Source organism: Amia ocellicauda, chromosome 1 (assembly GCF_036373705.1).
Source record: "Amia ocellicauda isolate fAmiCal2 chromosome 1, fAmiCal2.hap1, whole genome shotgun sequence".
Lineage (NCBI taxonomy): Eukaryota > Metazoa > Chordata > Actinopteri > Amiiformes > Amiidae > Amia > Amia ocellicauda.
Window position 1 is genome coordinate 27,259,568 of NC_089850.1, and position 19,135 is coordinate 27,278,702.

General features: G+C 38.4%; 1 protein-coding gene across 2 annotated transcripts in view; it reads left to right on the forward strand.

Annotated features, from left to right (window-relative positions):
• Positions 1-19,135, forward strand: part of phip (PHIP subunit of CUL4-Ring ligase complex) — a 70,584-nt gene that overhangs the window by 29,144 nt on the left and 22,305 nt on the right. For both annotated transcript variants that reach the window (XM_066700305.1, XM_066700307.1), the window contains exons 14-22: positions 3,839-3,992; positions 5,551-5,685; positions 8,434-8,562; positions 9,887-10,112; positions 14,034-14,144; positions 14,828-15,011; positions 17,043-17,148; positions 18,014-18,154; positions 19,019-19,101. In XM_066700305.1, the coding sequence (XP_066556402.1) occupies positions 3,839-3,992; positions 5,551-5,685; positions 8,434-8,562; positions 9,887-10,112; positions 14,034-14,144; positions 14,828-15,011; positions 17,043-17,148; positions 18,014-18,154; positions 19,019-19,101 (1,269 nt within the window). The remainder of the gene's footprint in view (positions 1-3,838; positions 3,993-5,550; positions 5,686-8,433; positions 8,563-9,886; positions 10,113-14,033; positions 14,145-14,827; positions 15,012-17,042; positions 17,149-18,013; positions 18,155-19,018; positions 19,102-19,135) is intronic.

A 19,135-nucleotide genomic window follows, 5' to 3' on the forward strand; every position in this document is an offset into this window, starting at 1 on the left:
TAACACAATGAGGGTGGCTGGGATATATGCAGACTGTGATTTGTGAAATAAACAGGTGGGGAGAAAGATACTACATGAATTTTAACAATTTGCTCTGCTGCTGATATGTTGACAGGGGTGTGTGCAGGGTGGGGGGTGTTGGTGGGTGGGGGTGAATCTTTAAACTCATATCAGAGGTGGGAATATAGGGGGCAAATCAAAACAAAAAAGGGAGGAAATCCTCACCATCCCAAGTGGCAAATCGCACCCAGCATATAGGGGAAGTGACCCAATTAAGTCTTAAAAATCTATGTTTTACAGTTTTCTTATAAATATGTGAATTTCTTCCCAATAAAGTGAGTATTAAATCAAACATTTAATCTCTCACCTAAACACTTGTAAATTTTGACATAAATTGAGTAAGTTTAAATTATTTTATTGCAAAAGTGAAAAGTCCAGAGTGTGCTTATGAGGTACATATGTACCCTTTAAGCCCACGTGTCCCAAATAAGCCCATAAGTTTTAACATTAAATAAATCAATACAATTTGAAGTAGCACACAATATTTTATAGATTATTGAATTCAGACCACAAATAACCAACCTAACCAATTAAAATTGTATTTTTATATTATCTGAAACTAATTTCCATCACATGGAAATGTTGCACTTGTAGAGGCAGTTTGCTCTGCTGGTTGTTGGTTTGGTGCTGGTGCTGATAGGACTGTGGAAGTCTGCACAGGTGCTTCAGAAAAAGGAGCATGATTTGTGGACACTTGTCTGTCCACCCGGTTCTGGCTCACAGGGAAAATTCCAGTGCTCTCAAAGCCACCGATTTGTTTTCTTGCTTGCGAGCAGCAGAAAGCACATCAAGTTTCCACAGGGAATTCCTCCTTTCAAATTTTGTCCCTGCTAACATGGGAATGGCAGTGCAGTTCTTTCCTCCATTACCATTTCATTAGGGATGCACTGATCGATCAGCCACTGATCGATATCGGGACATTATGGCAAAACATTATTATATCGGCTACTGGCCGATTGCTCTAAAATGTTTTTTTCTATTCTACTTGTGTACAAAATACAAATGACGCATACAAACTGCAATGCAGTTCCCCCTTGACCTGCTCTCGTTCTGTAGGTCAATACATTTTCCAGAATTTTCATATGGGTGCATCCCTACTTTTGACTTCACCAAACACTGTCTTGTCCAGTGGCTGGAGGACGTGGGTGAGGTGAGATGGGAGCCGGAGAAGCACAACCGCATTTTCTCTGGCCTTGGTCACAAGTGCCAGGGAAATATCTGAGGCATGAGTGTCAAAAATTTAAACTCAGTCCCATGTCAAAAATCTTTGACAAAAACAGCTTCTCAAAATACTCTTGAAAATGATTCTGCTCTGTCCATCCGTGATCCGCACGAAATTCACAGCAAGCTTCCATCATGTTATTGCAGTCCCTATTTTTCTCTCTGCCTACCCATTTTGTCCTCATAATGAAAATAAGGTAAGTAGTTAAGTTCATGAATAAAATTAAAGTAATATTAGTTAATTTAAGGGTTTTTTAATATGAGGTACAATGGGTTCTGGTCTTAGTGGTCTAATTAAGAATAACAGTGGTCAATGGGAAATTAACCTAAATTTTATATCAAGTTAATGTAAACATGTAATCTTTATAATAAATAAAATACATTATTTTGTACAACTTAGACCATGTTTATTATTGTTGGTAGAACAAATTCAGTAATTATTCTGCTTTAAAGCCATGTGCTAATAGGCTTTTCAAGGGTGCTGTTTCTTTTAAGCCCATATGACAAAAAGTTACATTTTAAGATTATAATAATTGATAGAACATTAAATATTCTATTATCTGAAGAAGCTTCTAAAATGTGCTGTTTTACTGTGGTCATCAACAGAGTTTTTCTTTTTTCTTTCCCTCAATTAAGCTGTTCTACTGTATCTATCTGTGTGCCCATCATTCTGACAGTGTCCTGTGCTATTGCCGGAAACTCATGAAATCTATATTTTCAAATACAAAATAGTGATTTTAAATACAAAGCAAATTTATCATATAAGGTATCATTTGATTTTATTAATCTCTTTAAGTTTATAATTCTTAGTTTGGTCGCCAGAGTCCAGAAAAATGGCTTCTTGGGAGGGCCCCTCATAAAGCAAAGTTTTGGGGTGGCTTCTAAAAATGCTGCTGCATAGTAGCAGCACAAAGTCATACATAACTCAAGAACAGAAAATGTGATTGGCTTTGTGCATTTGTTTTTAAACAGATCATCCTTCTAAAATGTCCTGTATTTTTTGTATTTCAAAATAAGAGCAAGTGGGCTTATATGGTACATGGATTTAATTGGGTCACTTCCCCTATGTCCAGTTTATTGTGCAAACATTCCAAAAATTGCTTGCGACACCTTTTCACACTTTTCACATAAACAGTATGCCTGCTGAGCCCAGGTATAATAGAGGCATTACGTCTGCTCAATCTGTCATTTGGATTGTTAAAAGTGTGTCAGGGATGTGGGGCAATGGGGCCTAATATACTGCAATGTATCCCACAATCTGCAGTGCCTCTTCTCTGCTACATTGAGAAGTGTTGCCAGCATTAGTTTATTTATTTTTATTTATATATTTTCCCTGGTGTAATTGTCCAATGACTTCCTACAGGGAATGTAAGATACTTACTTTTGGAGGGCAGATTTTACCGTTTGCTTGTCAGTGGTTGGCTTACTCCAAAAATAGTTTGGAATCTCTGCACTCTCTTGGGACAGTCCACTTCCCATTTGTGCTGTGCTAGTGACTCTGCGTATTGTCTTAACCCCTTTAATTGGTCTTTGGCTTTTAAACCCCCCTGTTGATGGAATCCAAGAACTCCAAACTGCAATGTTTGTCCCTGACTTCCAAATTGACAAGTTAATTATAATTATTATATTTTTAAAAGTGAATTAATTTTCTGGGTCAGCAAATTCTAAAGATTAAATTCTGCCTCACAAAATTGTTTAAATTTGAATCTATACCAATGAATATCTTTTTCTTCTTCATTGTTGAGCTAAATGGCAGAAAGTGAAGCAGGACAAAGCAGTGGGGGCATGAGGGGCAGAAACTGCAGTGATGAGAAGAGAATGAGATGATCTGAGTAGCCACTGTGAGGATGAAAGACAAACGTGTCAAACAATAAAATACGGAAATCAACCTAAATCACTGGAAGAAAAAAAAATAAAAAATGCAATTCCAAGTTTTTGGGGACGTTGTGACACATATCTCAGTGAATAATGGTCTTTTATTGATTTCTGACAACAAGCATTGATAGTATTCAAAAAGACATGAATCACAGGGATCGCCTTAATGTCTGAAACAAATATTTTATATCGGCATCAGCACTGACAGATGGGTTTAATTTTCCAGTAGCTTTGCAGAAAATAATGTAATTGTCTGATCATCTGTACCAATCCTCTGATAGAAAATGTAGATTCTAAACATTTTCTGTTTGTTTGCTGGACTTCGTGAGTGTCCTCCTGTTACATTGTTTTCATTACTGAGGTATCCATTTCCTAGCCCATACCAGGTTTAGGATGAAAAAGGCAGTAAATGCAAGCCAACCTACAGCTTTTAATACTCCCAAGACCTCTGACTGATTGCATAAATAAGTATAACACATGGAATATGGTACTGTGTCTGACATAGATTTACTATATACTGTAGATTGCTGATGATTGTATTGTAGACGCGCCAAAACCACCAATCCGGCCTCCTCTCATTTCTAGTAGTGATGATGAAATGATTGAAAAAACAATACATTCGGTCAATGGTCATATTTTAAACAAGCAAATCAAACTTGGTTTTTACTGTGCTTTTGTTCAGGAGCAATCCCCCAGCCTTGGAAGACAAAGTAACTAAACTCAAAGTCACAATGGTGGCATGGGATCGACGCGACAACACTGTAATTACAGCTGTGAATAACCTTACACTGAAGGTTTGGAACTCCTATACTGGGAATCTGATACATGTCCTAATGGTAAGTAAAGCCACATTCTTTAGCTTTGCTACATTTTAAAATTAAATAATAAAATGTATTATTGTATGGGAGGGTTTGAGATGTCTACAATTAAAATCAGGATCCCAGATAAACCATCTGTACTTTACCTCAGTGTATTTAGATTAGGGGATGCTGGAAGGACTGTAAACTTGTAGGGTGCATTATAGTGAGCTATTAGTCTCATTATGTTGGCCTATTTTGTAATACTAATCAACATGAAATCACATGCTCTCTGTAACAGAGAACTTGGGATACAATAGAGTGTATGCTTAAGACACAATACGAAAACTCAGCAGCAAATTATTGTAATATGTATAGATGTGCATAATTAGCCACATATCCACTGTGGAAGTGTGTTTAAAAAGAAAAAGATGTGAACACAAGTCTGTGGTTTATAACTAGTTATCTTGCTCAAATATCTCTCTTCAGGAACAAAACTCACATGAGAATGTGGAAACAATTTGTGACATCCTTATGTGCTTGTTAAAATGAGGCATGTTTCTGTCCCTTTTGTTACTGTCAGTTTTTATTCTTTGCGTGACTTAAAGCTCCTTTTTTTTATTGTTAACTCCTGGTGCAGCAGGCAGTATACAAAATCTCCCTAGAACAAATCATGATTTTAATGGTAATGATAATGCACTTTCTTTATTCAGTTCTGCTGCTCAAGTCCAACAAAGTTGTGCAATCTAATAAGTTTGGATGAGTCATTGATTTAAATTGGTATTGAATATGGGCATTTCCACTCAGTTTAAAAGTTTGTCTAATAGCTGCTTGGTTTGGCCATCTCCAGCACCTGTGTTTCTTTTTTCCCATATGACTCAACCATTTTAAAAATCAAATAGAGAAATTGCAGATGTTATACTTGATTTGATTTTGCTTTGTGGCTCAGGATCTGTGGCATATAGAGCGATGACACACATTATTGAGAATCGGCTAACGTAGTTTTGATTTATATGCTTTTTTATGATAATTTATGAAAAGTTCCTTGATCTTATTTTCACAAAAATCTGACGGCTAGCAGACCTTCGACACCATCTCTTCTCTGCTAATAACTTGTCTTTTATAGTAATGCATTTGTTAAATGCAGATGGTAATCATATGGTACTTCAAAGTCTGCTATATTTTAATACGTTTCATCTTTAAAAAAGCCTAGTGCTAATGTTTTCCCGAGCAGATGTTCAACTAGTCTCTTAGTTTTCACCATCTAATCATGTGGTAGAAGCTAAAACATTTACATGTTCTAGGTGCAATGAACATTTTTGTACTTTCCCATGTGCTTGCAATACCTAAGTATATGTTGAAGCATGTTTGGTAATGTATTTACATTGTCGTTTGGATTCAAGAGTAATTCATGGGGCCCCAGAGGACTTTTACTTCTATTTTTGAAGTGCTGAAGTATGGACAGGCTGACAAGTGGATTCAAATAATGAAAAGGAGTAATCAAATTAGCTGCTTAAAAGATGATAATTAGAACAATATGTTTCAGGAAATACTACGTTATTTATTGTCATTGATGGTGTTGTGGCTTCCTTTGCAGGGTCATGAAGATGAGGTGTTTGTACTTGAACCTCACCCATTTGATTCCAGAGTACTCTTTTCTGCAGGGCATGATGGGAATGCCATAGTATGGGATCTGGCAAGAGGCGTCAAAATCCGCTCCTACTTCAACATGGTAACTGGCAACACCCTGAGATTTTTTAATTTCTTTCCCTCAATTTTGTAGACACCCACCCCCCTTATGCTGTTATTATGATATCAAGAAAGAGATCTGTGTTTGTGTTGTCATTGTTTTACTTCCTCTTCGGTCTTTCTCATGTTTCCGTTGTTAGTTTTCCCATAAGTCATTCTAAAGCAGTCCTTGAACGATTCATAACTATTTCGTGCCTGACTGCTTCCTAAAGTAAAAACATTTCTGAATTACTTATTATAGTAATTTTAATGAAAGACTAATGGGAGCCATTACTCTGCAACATGCCTTTAATTCAGTGTAGTTAACAAAGTTGAGGCTGTCTTCTAGGAAGCATCTCTAAATAACCGAGATGCACACATGCATGGTATGCTATGCAGCAGCAGGGAGAGCATGTTATATTTGATGAATCTTTAATACCTACCACAATGGCTCAATGTGTAAACTCGCATGCTAGGAAGCATACTTCAGTGGGTATGGTTTCTAAATTACTTGCATGAAATCAGTTTGAAAACTGTTCAAGCCATGAATCTCACTGAGGTTGTAAATACTGGCTATTCAGAAATTCGTAAAACAAAGTAATTGAACTATTTTTGTTGCTGTGCTTTTTCGTTACCCTGTTCATAATTTCCATGATATACACTCACCTAAAGGATTATTAGGAACACCTGTTCAATTTCTCATTAATGCAATTTTCTAATCAACCAATCACATGGCAGTTGCTTCAATGCATTTAGGGGTGTGGTCCTGGTCAAGACAATCTCCTGAACTCCAAACTGATTGTCTGAATGGGAAAGAAAGGTGATTTAAGCAATTTTGAGCGTGGCATGGTTGTTGGTGCCAGACGGGCCGGTCTGAGTATTTCACAATCTGCTCAGTTACTGGGATTTTCACGCACAACCAGTTCTAGGGTTTACAAAGAATGGTGTGAAAAGGGAAAAACATCCAGTATGTGGCAGTCCTGTGGGCAAAAATGCCTTGTTGATGCTAGAGGTCAGAGGAGAATGGGCCGACTGATTCAAGCTGATAGAAGAGCAACTTTGACTGAAATAACCACTCGTTACAACCGAGGTATGCAGCAAAGCATTTGTGAAGCCACAACACGTACAACCTTGAGGCGGATGGGCTACAACAGCAGAAGACCCCACCGGGTACCACTCATCTCCACTATAAATAGGAAAAAGAGGCTACAATTTGCACAAGCTCACCAACATTGGACAGTTGAAGACTGGAAAAATGTTGCCTGGTCTGATGAGTCTCGATTTCTGTTGAGACATTCAGATGGTAGAGTCAGAATTTGGCGTAAACAGAATGAGAACATGGATCCATCATGCCTTGTTACCACTGTGCAGGCTGGTGGTGGTGGTGTAATGGTGTGGGGGATGTTTTCTTGGCATACTTTAGGCCCCTTAGTGCCAATTGGGCATCGTTTAAATGCCACGGCCTACCTGAGCATTGTTTCTGACCATGTCCATCCCTTTATGACCACCATGTACCCATCCTCTGATGGCTACTTCCAGCAGGATAATGCACCATGTCACAAAGGTCGAATCATTTCAAATTGGTTTCTTGAACATGACAATGAGTTCACTGTACTAAACTGGCCCCCACAGTCACCAGATCTCAACCCAATAGAGCATTTTTGGGATGTGGTGGAACGGGAGCTTCGTGCCCTGGATGTGCATCCCACAAATCTCCATCAAATGCAAGATGCTATCCTATCAATATGGGCCAACATTTCTAAAGAATGCTTTCAGCACCTTGTTGAATCAATGCCACGTAGAATTAAGGCAGTTCTGAAGGCGAAAGGGGGTCAAACACAGTATTAGTATGGTGTTCCTAATAATCCTTTAGGTGAGTGTATATACAGTACCATTCAGATCACTGATATTTTTGAAGAGACCATAGCAATCCAGAGGCAGAATCAAAACCTTGAGGACTATAAAAGAACAGTCAAAAAAACATTACATTACCAAAAGTATTAAGAAAAGCCCCTCAAGAAATGGATCCTACATTAAGTAATTTACATAGAGATGTTGCTGTTTTGCTGAGTAAAGCCCAGGACACATCAGCGAGTTGCATTGCATTGCTTCGTTCCTAATTTGACGCATCATAGACAGTGCCACACCAGTGCCTCTCCAAGCATCGATTGCCTTTCCTGAGAGAAAAGGCAGTGATCCCATTTTGGGCAAAGAAACAATACAATTAAAAACTGTATTTTACCGTTAAAAATAAATGCCTGTGTTTTGGGAAATCTCCACTGAATCGTCAACAGAAGAGGAGGAGGTGGAAGAAGTAGATGAAGAAGGAGAGATTTTGTTAATGAAGCAACGGAATCACTTGCCTAACTAGTGAAGAAATGCAAGTGCGCAGCATTTGCTGTAGTCCCAGGACCATTGACTGAGCGGCATAGAACAGTGTAGAAGCATCCTTTGTGAGTGATAAATCCCATGAAACATTTGTTTCGGATGAGACAGTGGCAGGTGTGGGGCCAGCCTAGAGGATGCTTCAGTCTTCTCATATCTAGTGGTAATGTAATGGCAGTGACATGTTTCTCATGGATTAGGGGGTAATAACAGTTGGACCATTGTGCATAGCCATCCTTAATTTAGTCTGTTGCCCCAGGACTATTGGTAATACAGTTGATGTTGGGTAAAAATTATCATACAGTACTCCTACTCTTAAACTGTATTTATGGTGTAAACATGCCTATCTTCTCTTGCCTGTTGTCAGATCGAGGGCCAGGGCCACGGTGCAGTGTTTGACTGTAAATGCTCTCCGGATGGGCAGCACTTTGCTTGTACAGACTCTCACGGCCACCTCCTCATCTTTGGATTTGGTTCCAGCAGCAAATACGATAAGGTACCAAAACCCACTGCGCTATCAAAGAAAAGTCTCCTGGACCTATGAAAAATAGAATAATAAATAAAATGTATAAGAATCCGCACATTTCTAAATGAATATACAAGGGCTAGAAAGTGTAATTTTAATCCTAAAAGGAAAAATGTTTTCTACCCTCCGCTCAAACTGACTTTTCTAGAACCACTCAAGAAAAATGCAAATGAGACGTTTCTGGATGAATCCCAGTCTAGCTTTCTTTGCAGAGTTCCTGGTTCTTAGTATTCTGAAAGAATTTGTCAAGTGTTTGCTATGTTTGGATTTCTCCTCACCTTCTGTAATTCATGGAGGTGGAGTGGTTTGCACTAAATAAGTGGGAGGTGAGAATAACCAATATGGTTGTCATTTCAACACACAGTGACAATCTGCAGGGGAATTTGCACACATGTCTCATAATGAGTTTGAGATGAAGAGAACACCACTGTTTGGCTGAAAACAAGCTGTGGTTGAAAGCTTGTCCTGTGTTTTTAAAAATTCAAGTACTTGCATTAGATTCATAGCCCCATAATTGTTTCCCCCTTTCTTATTGAATCCCTGACAAGATGCATATGTTTTTATAGTTTTCTGTATTTTTTTTTTAATAAACGGGGGTGTGGTTTATGGTACAAAATATCTAATTTGAGTAAGTCAGTGCTTAGTCAGGCTGTACCTAATGTATTAAACTTCTGGTATGCCTATTTTAGTGATTAAATTAATATTTTAGGTTAGCTTCCCCCCCCAGTACACACACCTGCACTGACATATACTTATGTATTCTTCTTAACTGTTACCTGCAGTTTTGGGATGTGCTACTGTAAAAACTGATTGGGGATAATGGCAAATTTTAGACAAAAACAGGTTAATTACAGACTAATCCTGTCACTTTATTTTGGAGTTATTAGAGGGAGCATCCAGTTTTTTTAGCATGGAAAGCCACAGCTGTGTGTTTGTTGTTATGTTGATATACAAAACTCTTTGACTGCTAAAGTGGATTGTGTATCTCCTAGGAATTCAAAATTTCACTGTGACACAGTAATGCGAATCTCCCTGCAGTACTGTTCAGCAAAACCCTATTCAGAATTGTATTTATTTAATTGCATTATACTAACCACGTCACAGAAATGTAAGAGTCAAATTAAAACAAATGCCCTTGTTAAAACAGCGATTTCTTTCACTGTATTAATTTAGGAGGAAGCCTTTAATTTCACATCTTTTTGTAATGTGATTTGAACTTTTTATTGTGGACACTAGCAGCTTTTCCCTTACTCTTGTCTATTACTTTAAATCTTTAACTTTTTATTGTTTTTAGATCTCAGACCAAATGTTCTTCCACACGGACTACCGGCCCCTGATCCGCGATGCCAACAACTATGTCTTGGATGAACAGACTCAGCAGGCACCACATTTAATGCCGCCCCCGTTTTTGGTGGATGTTGATGGCAACCCTCACCCTTCCAGATTCCAGAGGCTGGTTCCGGGGCGGGAGAACTGCAGAGACGAGCAGCTCATTCCCCAAATGGGTGTCACTTCCTCAGGTGAGAGGCCAAGGGGCAGGAATCCAGTGAAGAGCCTGTAGTCTGAGCTAGGTGTGTTCAGGTGTAGGGGATCAACTAAAAAGTGCTTTTGAGTTCTTCTTATTTCTCATATTATGAAAAAAATTTAAAGAAAATCAACCACTGAATGAAAATTTATCATAAATGTATCATTTTCAGATTTATATTTAAATTTTTACATTTTTCGAAGGGCATATTTTAAAATGTGCAAAAACTGTTGTTAATGTTAGTAAAGCCATTAGTCTGGCGTTTGTGTCCAGAGACCCCTTTAGAAGGGAGCTGTGAATTAAAACTGTAGTTTTCATAAAGGCATGTATGCAAAAGTAATGCCTGTTATATGTTATTTAGTGTATCCTAGACATGTATGTTGCCTGCTGTGCTTTATTACCCTCAGATTTTAACACCAGATAAAGATTAAAATCACACTCAACTGTCAACCAAACTTACATCTTGCTCATGTAATTTAGATAATATCTATTATCAGATCTGAAATGTACATGATTTATCATGGTACATCATTTCGTATAGGATTTATAATGTTTGTTTTACATATAAGGTATTTTGTATTTTCTGGAGTTTATAGTCTTGATTTTTTTTTTTTTTAATATATCAAAAGTTTGGGGTCACTTAGAAATGTCCTTGTTTTCGAAAGAATAGCTAATTTTTTGTCCATTAAAATAACATCAAATTGATCAGAAATATAGTGTAGACATTGTTAATGTTGTAAATGACTATTGTAGGGCCCTATGAAATCAGTTACCTTTTTTTCCAAATTCCGTTTTTTCCATTTTTCTGAATTCTGTGTTTTTTTGATTTACGCTAATTTTATCATCAGAAAGAGTGTCTAATAATGTGAATGAATAAAACGTCAATTTAATAAGATATAACAGTAAATTTGTAATGATGCAACACAACATTGCTCTATTTTTTATCAAGGCAAGTGCTTCAATACAGAGTTCTACTAAGTGTTTCATTATAAATGAAAAAAAGTAATGCAAGAATGTCAACAATGCAGCAAGCAATAGGCAAATCCTAGAGTTATACTTATGCTTCACATAAGTGTTTCATTATAAATGAAAAAACTAAAAAGATTCATGCAAGAATCTGGGCAATAGTGCAGCAATAGGCAAAACCTATGGAACTACCTTATGAGCTCCTATGTCTGTCCATTGTAAGTTTTCCATCTATCACAGACATCGCCATTAAAGTACATGATTGTCAGCCTCTTTGTGAGGCTGGGCCTCTGCAGGAAGTGGCAGAGGGGCTCCTGGCATGCCAGGTGGTCTTGTTATATATTCTGCTGAACTTACAGTGCTCTCAGTTCCTGCTCAAAGCAGCAGGACTATATGTAGGGTTTGCTGTATCCAGAGGGGCAATTGGCAAAGGTGTGTGATTGTTCTGTCTGTGATCCAGTGCACTGTGAGTCTTCGTTGTGTGCAATTGCACCCCAGGGGGGCTGGCAGGGGTAAATCTGGGCAGATTGGATGCCCAAACTGGATCAGCTTTTGTTTTCCATTGCTGGAAAAAAGAAATCGAATAGTTTCTTTTTTACTTTATTGCACATTTTCCACTTATAATATATACTGTATTATAAGTACATAATACATGCATACATGCATAGCTGAAGCTGTTCTGAATCCATAGATACCACATATATAGCAGTAGCGTCTATTATAGAGTTATGAGCTGAATTGTATGTCTCTCTCTCTCTCTGTTGCCTCTCCCCCTCCTCCCCCCTCTCTGGCACTGCTCAGTCTGTAACCCGACACCTATCAATGTTTTTTGAATTGGCTAGTAAAAAAAAAAAAAAAAAAGCAGATCTCCATGGCACATGGAGGCCCCACCTCGCAACTTACAGGACTATATATATATATATATATATATATATATATATATATATATATATATATTCAGATTCCAAACTCTCCACCATGGCCAAGACCAAAGAGCTGTCCAAGGATGTCAGGGACAAGATTGTAGACCTACACAAGGCTGGAATGGGCTACAAGACCATCGCAAATGGAAGAAACGCAAAATAACTGTCAGTCTCCCTTGGTCTGGGGCTCCATGCAAGATCTCACCTCGTGGCGTTTCAATGATCATGAGAATGGTGAGGAATCAGCCCAGAACTACATGGGAGGATCTTGTTAATGATCTCAAGGCAGCTGGGACCATAGTCACCAAGAAAACAATTGGTAACACACTACGCCAAGAAGGACTGAAATCCCGCAGCGCCCGCAAGGTCCCCCTGCTCAAGAAAGCACATATACAGGCCTGTCTGAAGTTTGCCAATGAACATCTGAATGATTCAGAGGAGAACTGGGTGAAAGTGTTGTGGTCAGATGAGACCAAAATCGAGCTCTTTGGCATCAATTCAACTCACCGTGTTTGGAGGAGGAGGAATGCTGCCTATGACCCCAAGAACACCATCCCCACCGTCAAACATGGAGGTGGAAACATTATGCTTTGGGGGTGTTTTTCTACTAAGGGGACAGGACAACTGCACCGCATCAAAGGGATGATGGACGGGGCCATGTACCGTCAAATCTTGGGTGAGAACCTCCTTCCCTCAGCCAGGGCATTGAAAATGGGTCGTGGATGGATATTCCAGCATGACAATGACCCAAAACACACAGCCAAGGCAACAAAGGAGTGGCTCAAGAAGAAGCACATTAAGGTCCTGGAGTGGCCTAGCCAGTCTCCAAACCTTAATCCCATAGAAAATCTGTGGAAGGAGCTGAAGGTTCGAGTTGCCAAACGTCAGCCTCGAAACCTTAATGACTTGGAGAGGATCTGCAAAGAGGAGTGGGACAAAATCCCTCCTGAGATGTGTGCAAACCCGGTGGCCAACTACAAGAAACGTCTGACCTCTGTGATTGCCAACACGGGTATTGCCACCAAGTACTAATCAAATCAATTTATAACTTTTTTGAAATGCGTTTTTCTGGATTTTTTTGTTGTTATTCTGTCTCTCACTGTTAAAATACACCTACCATTAAAATTATAGACTGATCATTTCTTTGTCAGTGGGCAAACGTACAAAATCAGCAGGGGATCAAATACTCTTTTCCCTCACTGTGTGTGTGTGTGTGTGTGTGTGTGTGTGTGTGTGTGTGTGTGTGTGTGTGTGTGTGTGTGTGTGTGTGTGTGTGTGTGTGTGTGTGTGTGTGTGTGTGTGTGTGTGTGTGTGTGTATGTATGTATGTATGTATGTATGTATGTATATATAGATAGGGATTATATGTACATTTAAGTAAAGAACAACAAATGTTAAAGAGAGAAATCCTTGGGGACATTTATAAATAGACTGGATAGGATCCTTGGATCACTCAGTTATTAATGGACTCCAAACGAGCAGGATGGGTCGATTTGCCTCCTCTCGTTTGTTAACTTTGTTCTTACTCAGGCTGGAAATGGATGTAAAGCTCTGACTAAAAATATTAGGCTTGATGCCTCTTATTTACTTATTAAACAGTGTTTTATAGAAGCTTTTGAGATACGTGTCAGACTGACAACAAAAACAACAAACGATATCTTGAGACTAAAGTGGGATTTATTTTACAAGATGCATAGCTTGCAAGGTTTTCCTGTGAATAGAGTGTAACCGCTTTCTTGAAACTGGAACAAAGTTCAACAGGCCAAGCAACTGCACTTATATTGGTCTGAAGGTGTAGAACTTCCTTCTCCATTTCATATACTGTGGCTACAAGGATGTGAACATAAGAATAACTTATATTGTTACACAGTACAACAAAGCCTTACTGTATCTGTGTCTAACCTGTAAGTCATTATTACTCATTAATATTTTGCATCATAAGAGGTGTCACTTGCCTTCATTTCCTGGGCAGTTCGTCTGTGCATTATGTTGTAAAAACATCTAAAGATAATTCTCTGTCTTTTTAAGGGTTAAATCAAGTCCTTAGTCAGCAGGCAAACGATGGATCGAGTCCCCTGGACACCATGATCCAAAGATTACAGCAAGAACAGGATCAAAGAGGAAACAGAGGGAACCGAGGTATTCTTGTTCTGATCCCCCACCTTCTTTAAAAGTTATATGGAAATAACGTGGTTTCAGAAAGATGAAGAATAAGGAATTGTAGCACGTTGTTGCAAGGTTCAAGTTACTTCATTCTAAACTATTTCTCCCAAAAGAAAAAAAAAGTTTTAAACTTTTTTAAAGATGCACTTTTATGACTAATTTTTTAAATGTATGTCTGCTTAGATCTGTGCATACAGATTTATACACCAGTTTACACAGTGTATTTCATTAAGTTTATTTTATGTGCTTGTTTTTAAACAAATATGAAAAACACTTCAATTTTCAATGTAAATGCAGCGTTTTTGACCTGCAAATGTTGTGATGTTCATAAGTGATACTAGACCTACTTAAAGTCCATTAAAATGTGTTTCATAAGCCCTTACTGTTAATTTACTGTTAATATACTTTTATTGTTGATTTCCTGGCTAGCAGTTTTAAAATAATTGTTCCATTTATGTGAAAGGTAATTCATTTAAAGACGAGACAAGACGAGCGTGAAGAAAAATAACAAATAAAATTGAATCGAGCCGTGACATTATTATCGAACGGCAAATAAAATTGAAAATGTGTGGAATTGTTACACCCCTAACAGTTACACATTCGACGTTCATTAAGTCTTCCAGATGACAATAACTTCTCTCTCATTTCCCATCGATTAGGCTCTGTGAGCTCTACCTCAGAGGTACATTCTCCACCCAACGTGGGGCTGAGGCGCAGTGGCCAGATAGAGGGGGTGCGGCAAATGCACAGCAATGCGCCCCGCAGTGAAATCGCCACGGAGAGGGACCTTGTGGCCTGGAGCCGCAGAGTGCTGGTGCCCGAGTTGCCTCCAGGTATAGCCAGGTAGGAACTGTCAGCTGTGACTGCTGCAATGTGGGAAGTCTATGTGGCAAAGTGCCTGTAACTGTGTATATGGTGAGTTACTATATATACAAGGTCATGTGTAGTTTATCATACTAATATTCCTTATCCTTTTCAGGTTCTGTATGTGTATTTGTTTAGTAAAGGTGGATGTATATGATGCACATGGAAAAGCCTTTATGGAATATGAATTAGTGGAGGATTTCACACATACAATGCTGTTTAGTTTTCGCAGTTATATTGTTTCAATAGCATGGAGTCGAACAGCCGACCGCACCAACTGCAAGTGCTCTAATATATATAAAACAAAAAATCTAAAAAAGGTGAGCTTATAGTCAAGTCCTGCCAATGTTCACTGTGCCATTGTATGCTAAGAGCAGCTTGTTAGGAACTGCTCTGTTTGCATCATTCAGACCTATTACTAAACAATTAAAACTATAAAATCCCAAACAGCAGGGATTTCTTTAAAAAGCTGCATTTGGGTTTTTGTTAAATTCTTTCATTCTTTATTTCACTGGCACATTGCTTTGTGTATCTTGCTTAACAAGTACTAATGTGATTAATGAGAAATTCATTTTTAAGGTGGTGGTTAAACCCTGCATCCTGCCTATTAGGGGGAAAAAGGTTAAACTGTAAGAAATTAACCAAATTGTCACCAGCATGTTTTTCTTAATTTCATTTTTTATTCCATATTGTAGTGTAGAAGATATTGAAATATTGATTGATTTTAGTAAAAATGACCTTCATTGCAGTTTGTTTTCTTGTTTATAAATTTGCATTTTGTAAACTTAATTTTTACAATAGAAAAGTTAAGTATTTTTGTAACTACTTGGTAACATTTGAATGACTTGGAAAACATTCAGATGTACGTTCCTTTGGCATGACACAATCTTTATTTTTTTACTTTTCATGAATGAGTATGAAATAGCCTTGGTGATCTTAGCTTGGAATTATTTTTGCCTTTCTGCTTCCTGATGTTTCATGCCTGATGCCTGAATTTAATTTATGCAGGGTCAGACCTGTGGCTAGAAGAAATAATTGACCCTGTAAATGCTGTGATTGTAGTTACTTTGCACTTTTGTCTTGGTGCACAGTGCTTGTGTTTGTTGGATGTAGAGGTTACTATTTAAAACCCTTTTAGTGTTCCAACAAAACTACAATTTATGATTACTTGAATTGGTAATGGCAGTGGATGGAAAGGTTGGTGTGGGGTGGCTGTCAAGATTTCGGTGGCAGCCAGGTTATTGTGTTCAAAAGGGTGTGTTGTCACGGGGTGGGGGGGCTTCCGCAATGCAGTTTCTTGAATAGTTAGTGAGGGCCTTGATAACAAATGTGTATTAATAGTGAGTATTTTAATTGAATAGAAAAGCAGTAGTGTTCTTGCAAAAGGTTAAATAAAATGTATTTTACTCTTACTGTAGCATCTGTTTGTTGAAATCTTAAAATTGTGTGGAGACTCTCATGTAATTTTTTTTTTTTTTAATGAATATTGTTTTATTTATAAGTACATAAAAACATTTCAAGATTTGGAGGGTATCGTAATACATGTAGGCAGCTAAATTGAATGACTTTCCCTCAGACTATTACTTTTTAAACACCTAAAGTGGTTACTTAAGCGACCCCATCATTCAAGATGCAGAGCAAAATCTCCTGAACATGACTTTGATTACCATAGTACTGGTTTGTCCAAAGAGATTTAAATGTAAAACCTATTAAACATCAGCATAGCTGAACACTGAGAACCTAGACTTTGTGAGGAGAGAAGGAAAAGTTCCTTGTTTGTACTAAATATTTGCGATTTGTTATTTAAAGAATGTAATGGCTGTTGTGTCCAACGCATATTTGTATGATCATTTGAATACAGTTCAGAATATTGCATGTCCTTTCACCCCTCATGGAAAATTTGGCTTGTATATTTTCCCAAGTTTTCTTGTGCTACTCTTGAAAATGCATCATAGCAGGGTGATTGCAATATTGGGAGTTTAAGATGTTTTTCATATTTTGTATTTACAGTAAGCAGGAGAAATGGAGGACTGCCAAAGGAGAAGAGGAGATTAGCATTTACAAATCAGAGAAGAAGAAGAGAATAGTGCCCAGCCATATTCATAGAGAGGCCAAGGTAATGCCTTCTCATGTGGAGTTCCATTCCTTCCTAATGAAGAAGCATGGGGTAGTGGCTTTGGCACCACTTCAGGCCCTTCTCTGCTGAGCCTGCCTTGATAAAACTCACCTTAAGTTGCAGGAAGCCATAATCCATTAAACATCTTAAGGTTGCATTCAGTCCCCCACACTCCCCTGAGTTGGCCATGATAGATATGCTTGGCATTGACCTGGCTGTTGAAGCTGCAGTCCATAGCTGGAGCTGAGGTTCCATGTAGTGACAAGATTTATTTGTATTGGAAGAAACTGTAAATATTGTCATCGGTATAAAAATCCTTTTAATGCTTTCAAGTTCTTAGCACAGTGATATATCTCCCACTTCAGGCAGAGAGATGGTGAATATTCGTCTTATTTTTAACATTGATCTGTTGTATTTTGCATAACTAGGAATTGAAAGCAGCCTTGTGATGAAAAATTGGTGAACTATGTGCTCTTCAATCATGTACATTACTTTTGAACAATTCTTTATATCAATCTCCCTTCAGCTAGCTTTCATCTTGTGAGTGAAATGGTAAAACCAAAGTCCTATATCTATACACATTGTAGAAGGCTCCACTTCAATGTTCACCTCCTAAAATATTGCATTAAGCCAACTCCAAGCTGCCTTTTAAGGAGACCCTGAAGAAATACATTTATATTTTGATTACTTTTTGCTGTTTCTGAAATGTGTGTATTTTTTTTTCCTTTTTGCTCTGCTGCACTTTATGGATGCTGCTGCCTTCTACCTTAAATTATTCATAGGTCTTCAGTGCCAGCTCCCTAGATGGGTCAAGCTGTGTTTTCATTAAACTGTTCCTTCTTTTTGTGCTGCTGCTGTTTCCCAGCACCATGCCCAAGAGTCTGTGAGCGAGGGAGGGGAGAGCAGGAGACTGCAGACCAACCAGCACAACTACAAAACCAGAGCGGCAGTGGAGGAGACGGTCAGGCAGGGGGACCCGTCCGAGGAGGAGAACAGCTCTTCAGAGGTATGTGGCACTTAGAGTGAATTTAATGCGTGTCTTCATAGAGCGTTTCCTGCACATCATACCACTACAGCTTGGTCCTTGAGGACCACCATCCAGAGTGTTTTACGGTTCTCTCTAAATCAACACCAGCGTTCGACTTGGAATAGGAGTTCCATTAAATTAATCGTTACCTCAGATCGAATGAAATCCTCTCCTGCCCTTGAGGACTGGATTTGAAGAACACTGCATATCAACAACACACTTGCATTAAAATAGAACTCAAAATAGTCTCTGTGCTTCAGAGCGACGGTCCACCCAAAACAGCGCTAGGTCTCATCCTTTTCAGACTGAACACAACGGCAATTCTTTCATCTGTGAAAAGCCCTATTCTTCATTTGTTCAAAGCCTGCAAAAAAAAATTACATATACTTCCTGGGTTTTCTTAAATTAATTAGCATTGTAGTCGGATGGAAGCATGAAAGACATTTTTCTTGTGCAAGTCTTTCTCATGCATTTCTGAAGATAGTAGCAGAGAAGAACACTTGAAAGCATACGAAAGAACAGGGAGGATTTGAGGAGTATGGTTGTGACCGACAGCTCAGCTTTGAGAGGAAATCCCTTTGGAGTTGAACTGTCAAACATGAGTGATTTAAATGTTGAAATTACAAACAAAACATTACTTAAAAGCATGTGATGTTTTATGTAATACTTGCAAAATTGCAGGTTTAACTCGAGGATATGCTAATTGTTACTGGATCACAGGAAATGTGGAGCAGTTTGAAGGCTCCCACTGTGAAGTCCATTTTGTGTTTTGTTCTACCAGCTTATGTTGATATTGCATAGATTGTAAGTTCTGCTTATGGGATATTCATTGTCCCGATGCAGGGGGAGGCGGAGGTGCGCCCTGCGAGTGGTGAGACCTCAGAGGAGGAAGGAAAAGCCTGGCCTGACGACAGCAGCAGCTCCAGGTATGCGACTCAGAAGCTACCTGCAATAATATTA